An 18,752-nucleotide genomic window follows, 5' to 3' on the forward strand; every position below is an offset into this window, starting at 1 on the left:
TTAAAAATTTACATCCCTGTGTATTTTTACACGACGGCTTTTGTGATCCTATCTCGTGCATTGATTTCAATCTAAATTTACACGCCTCAAAAATTACATCCTTGAAAAAAATTAAACCGTGATAGAATTTTACATCAAAATCGATGTTCCGTTTTCGTGCATCGTTTTCGATCTAAATTTACACGAATTTTTCTTGCTGTGTACAGGGATTTGACAATTGGGATAGCAAGTGCGTACCTTATTTTGTCGTGTAGTGTACATATTAACATCCGTTATAGAATTTCTCAAGATTTACTTTAGAATTGGTAACAGTCCCAATTTGCTTTGCGAATATGAATGTAATAAATGAAAAAGAAAGACCTAAATTGAAACTTCAACTTATTTTTCACTGAAAAACCATACTTCTTGCCACCTCGAATAAAGTTGAGTACAATTTGTGCCAGAACCAGTAGGAACCAGTTTGAATTATGAATGATGGAACAACGTGGGTGAGTGATGCGCATTGCAAGTGGTACCGGTTGCTGAAAAATTGTCTGTTATTTCCCTAGCCGCATGGAAGAAAGTCCTTCAGTGTAGAATGCACGAAAAAAAACTGTCTAAAACCGGGGCATGCAATCCAAAAGTGTAGTGGTCGGAAAGTTTTTCGCAGTCCCGGAGCACAATCAACAACGCTCGACAACGACAACAACTGGGAGAGCCTGGCAGTGCCAAAATGTTTGTTCATTAGCTGTAGCTAGTAGAGGACACAGGAATAAGAAAAACAAATCCGACACTTGAGTTGGGAAATATTTTATTTGTCTACATGTGTTTCAACTGGGGCTATTTCATTTGTCTCTTTATGTGTGCACAGCTTGCAGGAGGCCAACTCGAGAGTGCCTAGAAATTCCTCTGAAGGGAAAAATTGACGGTGATGGAGCTGCATACGTAGTGTTGTCACCAAACCGAGCCAAACCATTCGAAGAAGAGGCTATGAAAGACAGCATTTCCACAGGTGATGATAATTGTGCCCGACATTAGTGGCTTCATTTTGATTGACGAGAGCGTGGTGCAGGCGTTTATCAAGCGCAGTGTGAGAGTGGCAATAAATTGTGCAGTTGGTACCGTGAAAATAGTGATTTGTTCCGGGTTGTGAGAACTGGTTCCCCATAGGGTTGACTAACCATGGCTGCTTCCACCGGAAATTCCATCGAGATCGGACAGTCGGAACAGGTATTTAACATCGGTGTTTAGATAAGTAAGGATTAATTTTGCATCCAACGTTTAAATTTTCACCTTGTATGTAGGTTAGGATGGGAATGGATGTATGGGAAAATTTTTATGATCCAATTTTGATAATCAACCATTAACATTATGTAGATTGGCCAAAAAAACCGACTTTCGAAAAGTTTCAGCTCAATTCGACTTGATTTAGGGGCTGACTTGATCAAGGCACTCAAAGTTTCGGTTTTTGACCCTAAAAATCACGAAACGGAGGACCAAAGGGAATCGAAAAGTTTTGGTCAAAAATCTAAGATAAAATTTCATAAATCATCAAAAGAGTGACGGAAGGAAATTTGGAATATTTTATTTTGATGCCAAATGACTTAAAAATGCATGACACGTCGAAATCTGGTATAACCTAGAAAAAATTTTGTTTCCACAAAAATTATCGGAGCAGTTCAAAAATGACAAAAATGACAAAAATGACAAAAATGACAAAAATGACAAAAATGACAAAAATGACAAAAATGACAAAAATGACAAAAATGACAAAAATGACAAAAATGACAAAAATGACAAAAATGACAAAAATGACAAAAATGACAAAAATGACAAAAATGACAAAAATGACAAAAATGACAAAAATGACAAAAATGACAAAAATGACAAAAATGACAAAAATGACAAAAATGACAAAAATGACAAAAATGACAAAAATGACAAAAATGACAAAAATGACAAAAATGACAAAAATGACAAAAATGACAAAAATGACAAAAATGACAAAAATGACAAAAATGAAAAAAATGACAAAAATGACAAAAATGACAAAAATGACAAAAATGACAAAAATGACAAAAATGACAAAAATGACAAAAATGACAAAAAAGACAAAAAAGACAAAGATGACAAAAATGACAAAAATGGCAAAAATGGCAAAAATGACAAAAATGACAAAAATGACAAAAATGACAAAAATGACAAAAATGACAAAAATGACAAAAATGACAAAAATGACAAAAATGACAAAAATGACAAAAATGACAAAAATGACAAAAATGACAAAAATGACAAAAATGACAAAAATGACAAAAATGACAAAAATGACAAAAATGACAAAAATGACAAAAATGACAAAAATGACAAAAATGACAAAAATGACAAAAATGACAAAAAATTACAAAAATGACAAAAATGACAAAAATGACAAAAATGACAAAAATGACAAAAATGACAAAAATGACAAAAATGACAAAAATGACAAAAATGACAAAAATGACAAAAATGACAAAAATGACAAAAATGACAAAAATGACAAAAATGACAAAAATGACAAAAATGACAAAAATGACAAAAATGACAAAAATGACAAAAATGACAAAAATGACAAAAATGACAAAAATGACAAAAATGACAAAAATGACAAAAATGACAAAAATGACAAAAATGACAAAAATGACAAAAATGACAAAAATGACAAAAATGACAAAAATGACAAAAATGACAAAAATGACAAAAATGACAAAAATGACAAAAATGACAAAAATGACAAAAATGACAAAAATGACAAAAATGACAAAAATGACAAAAATGACAAAAATGACAAAAATGACAAAAATGACAAAAATGACAAAAATGACAAAAATGACAAAAATGACAAAAATGACAAAAATGACAAAAATGACAAAAATGACAAAAATGACAAAAATGACAAAAATGACAAAAATGACAAAAATGACAAAAATGACAAAAATGACAAAAATGACAAAAATGACAAAAATGACAAAAATGACAAAAATGACAAAAATGACAAAAATGACAAAAATGACAAAAAGGACAAAAATGACAAAAATGACAAAAATGACAAAAATGACAAAAATGACAAAAATGACAAAAATGACAAAAATGACAAAAATGACAAAAATGACAAAAATGGCAAAAATCACAAAAATGACAAAAATGACAAAAATGACAAAAATGACAAAAATGACAAAAATGACAAAAATGACAAAAATGACAAAAATGACAAAAATGACAAAAATGACAAAAATGACAAAAATGACAAAAATGACAAAAATGACAAAAATGACAAAAATGACAAAAATGACAAAAATGACAAAAATGACAAAAATGACGAAAAGGACAAAAATGACAAAAATGACAAAAATGACAAAAATGACAAAAATGACAAAAATGGCAAAAATGACAAAAATGACAAAAATGACAAAAATGACAAAAATGACAAAAATGACAAAAATGACAAAAATGACAAAAATGACAAAAATGACAAAAATGACAAAAATGACAAAAATGACAAAAATGACAAAAATGACAAAAATGACAAAAATGACAAAAATGACAAAAATGACAAAAATGACAAAAATGACAAAAATGACAAAAATTACAAAAATTACAAAAATTACAAAAATGACAAAAATTACAAAAATTACAAAAATTGCAAAAATTACAAAAATTACAAAAATTACAAAAATTACAAAAATTACAAAAATTACAAAAATTACAAAAATTACAAAAATTACAAAAATTACAAAAATTACAAAAATTACAAAAATTACAAAAATGACAAAAATGACAATAATGACAAAAATGACAAATATGACAAAAATGACAAAAATGACAAAAATGACAAAAATGGCGAAAATGACCAAAATTATATGAAGGAAAAAAAATTATATAAAGGACAAAAATGATATAAAGGTCTAAAATTTCATATATGAGATAAATGATTTATATAGAAAAATATGAATAAATATAAAAAATTATTAAAATTCGAAACTTAATAAAATCATTTATGAAATACCTGTAAGACAAAAACAATGACAAAAATATGGCTTAAATTTAAAAAAAAAAAATCTTCAATGATAAAATAATATTGAGAACATAATCATATCTAAATATTCTTTAAGCGAGATACAAATTTGAAGTTGTTTTGAAAATTTTTGCAGCTGTTTTCTGTGATTTTTAAGATGTCTTTGAAACCATTATCAGAACAAAATCGTTTGCCAAAATAGAAACAATCCAACTTGTGGAAGTTTCGTGGAAATATAATTAAAAAAAATTTAAACTTCAAGCGAAATAACAATTAAATTTTTTATTTTGTTGGTTTTTTTTTCCTTTGATTGCATAATAATCATTTCAAAACGAGGGCAAAATTATTGGTTTCTTATAAATTTTCAAAATTAAAATAGTCACACAAAAATTTAAGCGGATTATCGAATTTTTCGGATTTCGGGGCCAAATTTTCCCATTGTGCGACGAATTATCTCTTCAAAGTTGTTAGCAAAAAATAAATTTCGAGGAAATTTGACTTGTAAATTGTTATTATTTCTATGGCCGCATATTTTCACCTGTTTGGATGATTCTAAACTCATTGTGTAGGGATTTTTTTTCTAGTCTTCTAGTTCTAGGTATCGAATTAAAAAAAAAATCCAAAGACAAAATTTATTTAGTTATTGTTTATTATTCCTGACAGCTTTGCAGTATTTAAGCTTTTTTTTTAGGATTTTCAAGAATACATCTATCCGATGTTTAGAAATATGGGGGTCCGATGAAAATGTTGACCCGGATTTTCCAGCAAAAAAACAACCAAGTTTGACTTGACTTCGCTGTATCTCATTTCACAATAAACCTATTCCCTTAACACAAGTTTATAAGTTGTTTATCGTTAAGTTAATTATTATATTCATAGAACATACTTGGTCTCTAAAACGGCTGAGTTCTTCAGTATGAATTTTGGAATGATGAATATTGACCCGAACATCTTTAGAAGGTTTAAGGATCCATGATATTTGTTGAATTTTAAAGTAAGGTTCATATGAGTGTATTTTAACTTTAAAGAAGTGTATTCGAAAAAAAAATGCAACACTTTTTTTTTCATAACTTTTGAATACATGTACCTATATAAATTGACGAAATTTTTAGCGAAGTTACCCGGTAATGAAATGTTTATATCTGCAAATTTTTGTTATGTTCTGTTTAGTGGTTTTTGAGAAAGCATTCAATGAAGAAATTTTTCGACATTAATTTTTGGGCAACACGTGCGCCATATGTAATGCATGCTGAACCACCTTTTTTTTTCAAATCAAGGCTATTTTTTAAATACGTTTGCTGTTTCCAGAAGTTTGAATAACTCAAAATTTTAATTTTGTCGAAGTAGGTAATAACAACACAATTAACACACGACGTATTACAGGACACGACACTTGACGTTCTTACAAACGGAAAAAGGATTCAAAATTTCCGTTTGTAAGAACGTCAAGTGTCGTGTCCTGTAATACGTCGTGTGTTAATTGTGCAGTTAAGTTCTTACGTTGGCACAAATCCGCTTAAAATGAGGTAATAACAAATTTAGCCGATGCACCTTCAGCACAAAAACAAAATATTTGATTTTTTATCACTCCACCACCGTTTTTGCGCAAAGGCACGATTCCAGATCAAACTTAAACAGTATATAAACTTTGCGGGACCTATTGAAGTGCTTTTCAAAGCAAACGTTCGCATTTGGAGGCAGTCTTCTTCGTGTTTTTAGTCATTAATCATGTTAATATTTATGAAACACTAACTAATATGCAGCTTCCACAGAACGTCAGCTTTCTCAAAGTTTTCCTATTTTTTTCCTTGTTTATCTCCGGAAAATACAGGCGAGACATGATAACAAAATGTTTTTGGCTGAAACCTGTCAGGCTAAAGAGTTCGTTTGGCTGTCCATTATGATTCTTTTTTTGAATATCTCACCACAAGCAGTCCAAATATTTTGCGCACGATTGTACCACCATACTTTTTTTGTTTTTTTTATTTTACCGTTGGGCAGCTTTTCAACTTTGTAGAAATGAAATTATGCCTATTTATACTTCAGCTAGACGAACCAGTCAGAAAAATTGAACTTTTTAAGTACTTCCTCGAATCATATTTTCGAATTGAGCTTGAAAAAATCTCTCACATTCCTCTCACTTCATCGAATCGATAATCTTCCCTTTTATTCAAATTTTAGCTGACTATTTTGTCCTCTAGGACTTCTCAAACAATTTACCATGCAAACTTTGGTCGAAAAGTTGATTTCTAACTGTTTTTGGTTCTCTTCCTCGGACTTTTCTGGATTTTTCTCGATCCTGCCCAAAAAATTACGTTCATGAACTTCAGTACGTTCTCTAAAACCGCTTAACAGATAATCAACAAATTTTGTACACTGCATCACTGAAAATTCCATCGATTTCCATCCATGCATTAAAAGCGTTGCAATCAGTGTTCAAAACTGTTGACAGTTGACATGCTTGCATGAATGTGAAATAATTTTTCAATCACAGTTGTATACATTTTACTTTGAACCTGATTTTCTCTGATCATTCACAAAGCAATCTCTGACTGATAGTCGATCAAAAGTCACTTCATTTTCAAATGCGTGACCGTGATCCTACAAAAAATATCAGTCATTAAAATGCTGAAGTCAGTGAAGTCAGTTAGTTTGCTGTTGTTGGAAGCATTGGCTAAACAAAATTTGTTTGAATGTTTATATTCCTATTTTGAACAAAAGTTGCTCCAGGCAGAAAAAAAACAGACTGCGAAATCAGAAATACATGGAGTTGTTAATATTTTGCTTTTCTGATGGGATTATTCAGAAATCATCTAGGAGCATGCAGAACTGACATTCTAGAACGTTTGAAAGCTTTAAGTTGAAAAGTTTTTTTGAGAATTTTCTAGTATTCGTGTTGTATTCTTAATCCTTCATGTTGGTGATCTACTTAAGAATTTACTTTAATAAAAATAGGCCAACCTGATATTTTTTCGCTGTCTGTCTAAAAAGATGGGGAACAAAGCATTTTTGTCTCATTCAGGTTGTATTGTGATACATACAACTTGCATTTTTCCACACACTTTCATACGTACATGACGTACGACACAAACCTAAAGGGCAGGGTTAAATTTACTCATGTAAACGTAACTTTAACAATTCTGGAAAAAATCAAGAATGAGTTTCGAACCAAAATGGACCTAATGGTTTGAGAAATCCGAAAATGACCCAAAATCGACATAACCTAATAAACATATAAGCTTAAGCATAAGATAACCATTTCTCATATCAAAGTGATACTACGTTACGAAAAAAAAACCAGAAGACTCACCATCGACAATCAAGGAAACGAACAGTGTCGGTCTGGTTTCAGTTTGTAATCGTTTGATTTATACCCTCAGCGAGTGTTTGTCAGGAAATGAAAAATCGTTAAATTTTCACCGATTTCTTTCCCTTGAGTGGTTAGCATGCGGATCAACAATCAATCGTTGATGTTAGTTTTCTTTGCTCTTTCCAGCAAAACCGAACATTTCGAGTGAGAGTTCTTTTTTTTTAAAGCGCTTGTTGCAACAAACCTACAATCATCATCATGATTGTGGGTTTGTTGTCTTAGGTTAGCATTTCACGTTTTACCCTTTTGCTGGATGATGGTGGCCATGGCTTTGTGAAACAGAAAAGGTAGTTATTAAAATATTTACAGAATAAAATTAAATTAAATTTAATCAACTTGGCTTTTTGGATAAAGAAAAGATATTCCAAGGGCTATTTTACGTTTCTTAATATTACAAACAAAAAATATCATGATAAACCCCCAAAAACTCTTGCTTAAATTGATTAGAAGTTTTACTCTAGGCCAAATTTTCTAGAGCAGTAGTTTCGGAGTGAGAACTCTTGCTGTTTTTCATCGATCATATCTTTTCGCATGATCAGGGAAAATGACTAAGTTATTATTGAATTCGATCGAAAACATAAAGCAATTTTTTTCATTTTAAAGTTTAAAGTTAAATGAAGTTCAACGTCCCATGGGTTTTCCCCAAAAACATGGGCTGGTCACCGTTTCGTCAGATACCATTAATGGCTGGCCCATTCGCAGATACACTTTAATGATAATAGATAAATTGCAAGTTTATGGCCAGATCGCTTATTATTGAGGCCCAATCTGGAATCGATTGTGACGCCTTCGTCATTTATTCGACGGCAACGACGATCCGGTCACGCGGGAACTAATCAAGCGATAGATTGATGGCTTATGATGACCAAAGAAAACGAAGGGAGCGATAATGATTTTCGATGATAGATTCCTTTGGAAGAGTACAGCAAAAAAAAAACACACTTGCGGGATTATTTACGACTCCGGTTTGTGCTTGACTTATGATTCTAATTTCTTGATTAGATGTTGATCAAAATTGTACCTATGATTTAGAAGTGCCATATCAACTTCTTGATAAAAATTCTCATTTTCGGATATCTATATAAGGTACACCGGGGCAAGTGCAAACGGTTTTCACCATAGTTCAACTTTCACATGTCCTAGAAAAATATATATATGTTCAACAATTATCAATTATCGTCCGTTGCGTCCCTAAAATAGTTCTCAACAAATTCCCGTTGAAAGTGAAAAATAAAAAAATGTTGGTAAAAAGTAACGGTGCTTTTGTGAAAAAATTTCAAAATTTGCACTTGCCCCGTTTATGGGAGCAAGTGCAAACGCAATACTTTTTCCGAACTAATTCACAGATGGATCAGTATATCGGTCTTAAAATGAATTGAATACATGTTCCGGTACGTTTTACCAACTTTTATTAATATATTTGCTGTTTTCTAGCAATATTGATAACTTTTTGGAACTCCATTTTTGGTGACTGTTGTTTTAAGCAAAAGACCTTCATTTACTAAGGCATTACGGAACTTTGAACATTCGCTTCAGATATAACACTTTGGATACCCCTTCTGACCATTTTAATATAATGCTGAACCATTTTGGTGATGAATTTTCTGAAATGGCTGATGTTACATGGCTTAAAGGTGCGTTTGCACTTACCCCGGTAGTGTCGTTTGCACTTGCCCCGCAGTGTGGTTTAACAAGAGCGAATATTATGTTCACAACTTTCGGGGTGTACTGAAAATTTATCAAAAATTTTCTGCTTTCACTTGAATATCGGCCTCAAACACTCACATTTTAACGAAAAATCGGATTTGAATGCCCTTTTTTGTACCCAAAATATGCAAAACAAAAACACACTGTTCATGTCTAGTACGTACTTGAATTCGTGTGTGATCAAACAGTGCCGTGTTCTTAGTGAAAAATTTAAAGAAAGTTCAGTTTATCTATGTCAGATTGTTTGTTTGGTTCTAAACAACAATTTCTAGAAGAAGAAATATTTTTTACTTTTTTCGTAACAGAGAAAAGTTGAACGTTTGCACTTGCCCCGAGTTTGCACTTGCCCCGGTGTACCTTATATAAAAAGCAATTTCTGTATGTTTGTTTGTTTGTTTGTTTGTTTGTTTGTTTGTTTGTTTGTTTGTTTGTTTGTCCTCTATAGACTCAGCCGTCTTAAGAGCTAGAGAGCTGAAATTTTGCATGGATACTCATTAGGACCAGGAAGGATGAAAAATGTTTTCAGATTTTTGGATGACGCCTTCTGAAGGGGGTCGTCCATACAAGACCAATATTGTTTTCACGATATTGACGTTATTTTTCGTCGGATTGTGTTGAAAATTCGCACATGAGTGTTTTGAAAGACGAGCAATCGATTTCAGGTGTCACATTTTGTGTAAGGGGACAACCAAAGGGGTCGTCCATATTAACTATTCACTGTTTTTGCGATATTGACGTTATTATAAATTGTATTCAGATGAAAATTGGTCCACGATAGTTTTGAGTGACGTGCACGCTCATATTTTTTTAACCAGAAATGATTGTTTTTCATACATTTTTTGGTATTTTTAGTAGAACTGCTAAAATTGCTGTTTTTTAACCGTTATGAATTGTTCAATTTTAACCATTTTCCGAGTTCATGAAGAAATTTTTGATTATGGTTGAAATTCAACAAAAAAATGCGTGAAAAAACAGTCGCCATGTTTGCAATCGCAGAAGTGTTTGTTTTGTTTCTGGTTCCGCGTTGGACTTAGATTATATAAATCTCCTTAAAGATTTAAGATTAAAGATAACACAAACTGTAAGTATTTTGCTTGACAATACCGGTTAATTAAATTAAAAAAAAATGTTTTCAGATTGAACATCAAAGTCACTCTCTTTTAAATTAAATTTTCAGATGAAAGTTGGAGCAAATATGGGTTATGTTATCTGGAGTCGGAAGCAGCAGCAGTCCCGCCGAAGACAGCTCCAGCTGCCGTCATATGTTAGGGTAAGTACATGCCATTTTGGAAATCTTTGTCAACTGTTCCGAGATCAATAACCATGTTAAATTAATTACAGAATGTTCCGAAACTCTCTACGTTTGCTGCATCAGAAGGTTCCGAAAATATGCTGGGAATCACCGGCACTAGAATCACAGAAGAGCGGGAAACTGAACATCGCAGGAAAGGCAGCACCGCATCATCCGTAACTGTGATAGCAGTGCCGAAGCAATCATTCCCCCGGCCGGCTAAACTTTCTTCCGCTAATGCAACTTAGTAGTGCCAGTAGACCACTCTTTTACTAGCATCAAGCAGATACCAGTGAGGGCAATCAAAAATCAATGTTTAATATAAAAAAATCTGTTGAAAATCTGATTGATTGATTTCTTTAATTCTGTTTCCATTCCATTCATATTTTAAAACGAATATTTCCTGCTAATTTCGTCCCATTTTTGCTTTTCCGACCATGCTTGAAAAATAACCATTATCCAAGTTCTCTGTGAAATCTCATTTTATGAGTTTTCAGTGAAAACTCATAAAATGACTTAACCCACAAAACTGCCATTATGGTTATTTTTCAAACATTAATGGTTCAACGTGGCCCAGCGTGTGCAATCGATTTGAGGTATCCATTTTAGTGTAAGGGGCCGGCAAAATTGGTCGTTCATATTAAATTTTCAGTATCTTAGTGATATTGTCGTTTCTATACATCGGATTGGGATGAAAATTTGCACATAGGAGTTATTAGGGACAAATAACTGGTTTCACTTATCCGAACTAAAATAAGGGGCCGGCCAAAGGGGTCCTCCATGTAAACTATTCACTGTTGATGCAATATTGTCGTTATTATGCACCGGATTCAGACGAAAATTGGAACACGAGGGTTTTGAGAGATGAGCAATGGATTTCAGGTATTCAATTCAGTTTAAGGGGCCGGCAAAGGTGGTCGTCTATATAAACCTTTCAATATTTTTGCAATATCGACGTTATTATAAATTGGATTGGGATGAAAATTTGCACACGGTAGTTTTCAGGGACGGACAATCGATCTCAGATGTCAAATATTTTGCCAGGGGTCGAAGAAAGGGGTCGTCCATATAAATTAATGTTTCACTATTTTTAGCAATATTGACGTTATTGCTTTGAAAATTTGCACACGGGAGTTTTGAGGGAAGGGCAATCAATTTCAGATATCAAAGTTTTTATAAGAGCCACCGAAAGGGGTTTAGCTTTTTGGCAATAATTGCGTTGTTATGCAATGATTTAGTCGAAATTTATACACGTGGTTTTTGATTCCTGATTTCATATTTAGTAGCAGACGACAGACGAAGTGATCATCCAATATTTTTGCAGTTATTACTTAACAATGAATCTGGAAAATGCTTGGCAATTGACTTTCATACGAACTGTTCATGAAATATTCCAAGTTGAAAGCGAAACGGAGTTCGTATGGGATCAGCTAGTATTTTATAAAAGTGCATATGTTATTTCCAAATGAGGTAGAAGTGCATAAAATATATCCAAGAAAGCATGCCTTTTAGTTATAGGTTTTGGTCATTTTCCATTAATTTTTAGAAAATTTGAATTTTTCTTTCGAACGCTAAAAACATGCAAGTAAAATTCTAAAAACCATAAAAAATCATCAAATCTCAAGTGAACTTTCATCACGTAGCGCTAGCGTAGATGTGGTCTAGCGGATAGGCTGGTGCGAGTCTGGTAACCCAGGCGTACTGGGTTCGATTTCCGGTATCGGCAAGAGAAACTTTTGTGTTCGAATCCCATAAGTTGCCGACAGGTAAGATGTGTTTTATTGTATAAATAATTATATATATATCAGAGGGAATGCATCTGGGGTAAATCTGAAGAGACTATTGCAAGCGGAGTGGATTGCCAACCATTTTGTAGGTCTCTGAAGGTTGGATACCTTCTCTCGACGAACCATCGGCCGTGGAAGCCTGAGAAGCAATTCGAAGGCCAAGCCACACAGCCATAGGCTGGACCTTGCTATCGATGGGGGAACCATACATACATACATAATGGTTTCAAAGCCATTCTTCGTCGAGACATCGGAAATAATCTCATCGCCTTATATCATATTGATTGGTGGATCCACAATTGACGAAGATCATCACATCAATCTGAACGTTTTCTTTTTTAAACGTTTTCTGCTCCGTCAACTTTGGTTAAATTGATATTTGACGCCCTTTGATAATCATCTTCTCATATTGTCCTCGTCGTCGGAACATGCAAAAATAATCGTCAACAATTCTAGAGAAATCGCATTTTTAAGTTCAAGCCTGAAACATTGTACTGGGCGTAGTCTTGGACCCAACCGATAGAACTTTTCAAAAATTTAACACATGATAGTTTTATATTTGAGAAATCACTATAACAAATTTTAATAACGAGCGTTGCCTTTTTATTTCTTCACATTCAGAAAAAGTCAAAAAAAGTATCCGTTGGATAAATTTTCAAACTTGATTATCCGTCGGATTCAATTATCCGTTCCGTAAAAAAATGGTGGAAACGTAGAATCGAGTCCAACCTGTTATACTAATAGGGATTTTGTTTTATTATCTTATGGTTTTGCGCCGGAGGTCTTCGGATCTTCCAAAAAATTGAAAATTTGGTTTATTTTTACGATTTAAAGTGATTTTTACTTGATGTATCTAATCCTTTAGCAAATATGTAAATCGTAAATTTTCAGTTAACTCATCTTCGTCTCATTATCATGACAGATGACAAATTCCAAATCATGACTCTCGATAGATATCGTTTGTAATGTTTAATGATTCAAGATTTCTTAACAGTTCGTAATTATCATTTAGTTTATCATAAGGTCTATAAATAAACATGTAGTTAGCTATTTGTATGCCGCTTGTTACACTGAACAATTATCTTACATCACTTTGGTTTGAAATGCATGCAATAACTTCGTGACTGACATTCAGTCACCTCCCTGTAGGTAGGCACAGGTACCTGCATAGCGATCAAGAAGTTGGCAGAGCTGAATTGCGAAGCATTGCAACTGGTAGGACTTATCGCTATGAATGTGCTCCAACAGTGCGATGAATTCAAAAGTTTCCAAAATCGCAAACGCAAACGCAAGAGTTGCACCCTGATAGCACAAAACGCACCGCATCGCGCAAAGTAAATGTACCATTTAAGTTGCAGGTTAGGTATCAAGCTTTTGAGAATGAAACGACGAAGACGACGATCAAAACCGGTGTCCACCATTCAGCGGTTACAAAATTGTCTTCGTCTTTCGATATGTATGGTATGGTGAAGACATCGGGTGTAGCGCGTGCCTTGCTCGTTAAAAGGTGTCCAGAGAACATGGAGCACGCGAAGCTAGTTAGCAGTTTTGTATTAAACAGGGCTGTTGCCGATTGGTTTTGTTGAGTTTTTGAAGTTTATTGCTAATTTCTGGAACTGTTTCTGACAGAATGATGATCTTTCATCGATTCAGAATGAAATGTTTGACCAAACCTGTCAACAATTTCAAAGTTGCTAAAAATGTCCAAACTGAACAAATCTAAAAAGATTGTAAAAATTTCAAAAATGTTATACTTTTCAAAATTATTGAAACTGACAAACTCTTCAAAGTTAATAAATTTAAAGGATTTTCGAAATTGTAAAAGTGATAAAAATCACGTAAAACAAAACTAAAAATACTGAAAGACAAAAATGACAAAAATGACAAAAATGACAAAAATGACAAAAATGACAAAAATGACAAAAATGACAAAAATGACAAAAATGACAAAAATGACAAAAATGACAAAAATGACAAAAATGACAAAAATGACAAAAATGACAAAAATGACAAAAATGACAAAAATGACAAAAATGACAAAAATGACAAAAATGACAAAAATGACAAAAATGACAAAAATGACAAAAATGACAAAAATGACAAAAATGACAAAAATGACAAAAATGACAAAAATGACAAAAATGACAAAAATGACAAAAATGACAAAAATGACAAAAATGACAAAAATGACAAAAATGACAAAAATGACAAAAATGACAAAAATGACAAAAATGACAAAAATGACAAAAATGACAAAAATGACAAAAATGACAAAAATGACAAAAATGACAAAAATGACAAAAATGACAAAAATGACAAAAATGACAAAAATGACAAAAATGACAAAAATGACAAAAATGACAAAAATGACAGAAATGACAAAAATGACAAAAATGACTAAAATGACAAAAATTACAAAAATGACAAAAAAGACAAAAATGGCAAAAAATGACAAAAAATGACAAAAATGACAAAAATGACAAAAATGACAAAAATGACAAAAATGACAAAAATGACAAAAATGACAAAAATGACAAAAATGACAAAAATGACAAAAATGACAAAAATGACAAAAATGACAAAAATGACAAAAATGACTAAAATGACAAAAATGACAAAAATAACAAAAATGACAAAAATGACAAAAATGACAAAAATGACAAAAATGACAAAAATGACAAAAATGACAAAAATGACAAAAATGACAAAAATGACAAAAATGACAAAAATGACAAAAATGACAAAAATGACAAAAATGACAAAAATGACAAAAATGACAAAAATGACTAAAATGACAAAAATGACAAAAATAACAAAAATGACAAAAATGACAAAAATGACAAAAATGACAAAAATGACAAAAATGACAAAAAAGACAAAAATGACAAAAAATGACAAAAATGACAAAAATGACAAAAATGACAAAAATGACAAAAATGACAAAAATGACAAAAATGACAAAAAATGACAAAAATGACAAAAATGACAAAAATGACAGAAATGACAAAAATGACAAAAATGACAAAAATGACAAAAATGACAAAAATGACAAAAATTACAAAAATGACAAAAAAGACAAAAATGGCAAAAAATGACAAAAAATGACAAAAATGACAAAAATGACAAAAATGACAAAAATGACAAAAATGACAAAAATGACAAAAATGACAAAAATGACAAAAATGACAAAAATGACAAAAATGACAAAAATGACAAAAATGACAAAAATGACAAAAATGACAAAAATGACAAAAATGACAAAAATGACAAAAATGACAAAAATGACAAAAATGACAAAAATGACAAAAATGACAAAAATGACAAAAATGACAAAAATGACAAAAATGACAAAAATGACAAAAATGACAAAAATGACAAAAATGACAAAAATGACAAAAATGACAAAAATGACAAAAATGACAAAAATGACAAAAATGACAGAAATGACAAAAATGACAAAAATGACAAAAATGACAAAAATGACAAAAATGACTAAAATGACAAAAATGACAAAAATAACAAAAATGACAAAAATGACAAAAATGACAAAAATGACTAAAATGACTAAAATGACAAAAATGACAAAAATGACAAAAATGACAAAAATGACAAAAATGACAAAAATGACAAAAATGACAAAAAATGACAGAAATGACAAAAATGACAAAAATGACAAAAATGACAAAAATGACTAAAATGACAAAAATGACAAAAATAACAAAAATGACAAAAATGACAAAAATGACAAAAGTGACAAAAATGACAAAAATGACAAAAATGACAAAAATGACAAAAATGACAAAAATGACAAAAATGACAAAAATGACAAAAATGACAAAAATGACAAAAATGACAAAAATGACAAAAATGACAAAAATGACAAAAATGACAAAAATGACAAAAATGACAAAAATGACAAAAATGACAAAAATGACAAAAATGACAAAAATGACAGAAATGACAAAAATGACAAAAATGACAAAAATGACAAAAATGACTAAAATGACAAAAATGACAAAAATAACAAAAATGACAAAAATGACAAAAATGACAAAAATGACAAAAATGACTAAAATGACAAAAATGACAAAAATGACAAAAATGACAAAAATGACAAAAATGACAAAAATGACAAAAATGACAAAAATGACAGAAATGACAAAAATGACAAAAATGACAAAAATGACAAAAATGACTAAAATGACAAAAATGACAAAAATAACAAAAATGACAAAAATGACAAAAATGACAAAAGTGACAAAAATGACAAAAATGACAAAAATGACAAAAATGACAAAAATGACAAAAATGACAAAAATGACAAAAATGACAAAAATGACAAAAATGACAAAAATGACAAAAATGACAAAAATGACAAAAATGACAAAAATGACAAAAATGACAAAAATGACAGAAATGACAAAAATGACAAAAATGACAAAAATGACAAAAATGACTAAAATGACAAAAATGACAAAAATAACAAAAATGACAAAAATGACAAAAATGACAAAAATGACAAAAATGACAAAAATGACAAAAAAGACAAAAATGACAAAAAATGACAAAAATGACAAAAATGACAAAAATGACAAAAATGACAAAAATGACAAAAATGACAAAAATGACAAAAATGACAAAAATGACAAAAATGACAAAAATGACAAAAATGACAAAAATGACAGAAATGACAAAAATGACAAAAATGACAAAAATGACAAAAATGACAAAAATTACAAAAATGACAAAAAAGACAAAAATGGCAAAAAATGACAAAAAATGACAAAAATGACAAAAATGACAAAAATGACAAAAATGACAAAAATGACAAAAATGACAAAAATGACAAAAATGACAAAAATGACAAAAATGACAAAAATGACAAAAATGACAAAAATGACAAAAATGACAAAAATGACAAAAATGACAAAAATGACAAAAATGACAAAAATGACAAAAATGACAAAAATGACAAAAATGACAAAAAAGACAAAAATGGCAAAAAATGACAAAAAATGACAAAAATGACAAAAATGATAAAAATGACAAAAATGACAAAAATGACAAAAATGACAAAAATGACAAAAATGACAAAAATGACAAAAATGACAAAAATGACAAAAATGACAAAAATGACAAAAATGACAAAAATGACAAAAATGACAAAAATGACAAAAATGACAAAAATGACAAAAATGACAAAAATGACAAAAATGACAAAAATGACAAAAATGACAAAAATGACAAAAATGACAAAAATGACAAAAATGACAAAAATGACAAAAATGACAAAAATGACAAAAATGACAAAAATGACAAAAATGACAAAAATGACAAAAATGACAAAATTGACAAAAATGACAAAAATGACAAAATAAAAAAAAAAATACAAAATCGACTAAACTGGCAAAATTTTAATCAGTTATTTCACAGTTCAGGCATTCTAAAATCTCCAATTTTTTCCTAATTATGTTAATTTTATGAAATCAATAATTATTTCGATACACTTTTATCCTATAAACAAATTTTTAATAATCATTTATTAAATGCATTTTTTTTTACTGCGTTCGAATTTTTTTTAATCATAATTCAGAATTTATAAAACTTTCATTTGTCTATATTGTTGTGTTATGTGATTAAAAATAATAAACAGGCTGTAAGACAGGTTACAATCTACTGTCAAGTGTTTTAAATCGGATTTTTTCTGTTGGAATTTCATCAAACCTTACTTTTCCACTGACATGTCACTTAAAAAAAATTCCAATAATTTTCGGACGTATTTTTTCACCTATTACCGGTATTTCAAACCGCGCAAAATTTGAATGTCCTGTAAGAAAAATTGTTGAAATTGCCTATTTTATCTTGAAAGTTGGGTGGCACTTTTCAACTGGGATATCAATTTATTAAAAGCGATTGATGCGCACTCTGGAATCGATATTGCGTACTGCTGAATAAATTATCCAACAAACGAAATCGAGTGTTCAGTCAGTGTGGTCAGTGCTTTTAAGATCAACTTTAATTAAAATGCTTTCGTTTTGTTAGCAAAAAACCTGATAAACATATTTATTTGTGTAATTTGATGCCGAGAAAATTATTATACGCCAATCGAAAACCAAAACAAAAAACTGGGAATGTGAAAATGGAAACTCCGTGGCAACCCTGTAAATTACTGATCATTGTTCTAATTTTCTAAATTTTAGAGATTGACAGAATTGTCAAAAAGACGTAATTGTCAAAATAAAGCTATCAACATTTTAAAGATTATAAAATTTACTTGTTTTTTTCTTGTTTTTTGTTTTTTCTGGGATTTTAACGCCAATAAAAATTTACAAAATTGTGGGTGTCATGGAAATGAAAAAAAAAAAACAGAAACTAAAACCGACCAACATGACGAAAATGTCCACAATACATTGATTTATTGACAAAAATTACACAATCGCACAAAACTGACATAAATGACAAAAATGACAAAAGGGACAAATTATAAAAAAAATTACAAAATGAATCACATATTTGCTTTAGAATATTTATTTTACTGGAATTTGTTTTATTTTGTCCTGCTTTCGG

The 18,752-nt window shown here is 30.6% G+C and overlaps 1 protein-coding gene across 4 annotated transcripts in view; it reads left to right on the forward strand.

The window, feature by feature from the left end:
* LOC129744744 (venom dipeptidyl peptidase 4) overlaps positions 1-18,752 on the forward strand; it is a 122,251-nt gene that overhangs the window by 93,314 nt on the left and 10,185 nt on the right. For 2 of the 4 annotated variants that reach the window (XM_055737434.1, XM_055737433.1), the window contains exon 2: positions 851-1,209. The exons of the other annotated variants lie outside the window; for them this stretch is intronic. In XM_055737434.1, coding sequence (XP_055593409.1) covers positions 1,162-1,209 — 48 coding nt within the window. In that variant the 5' untranslated portion in view covers positions 851-1,161. The remainder of the gene's footprint in view (positions 1-850; positions 1,210-18,752) is intronic. 4 annotated transcript variants of the gene reach the window in all.

Source organism: Uranotaenia lowii, chromosome 2 (assembly GCF_029784155.1).
Source record: "Uranotaenia lowii strain MFRU-FL chromosome 2, ASM2978415v1, whole genome shotgun sequence".
Classification (NCBI taxonomy): Eukaryota; Metazoa; Arthropoda; class Insecta; order Diptera; family Culicidae; genus Uranotaenia; species Uranotaenia lowii.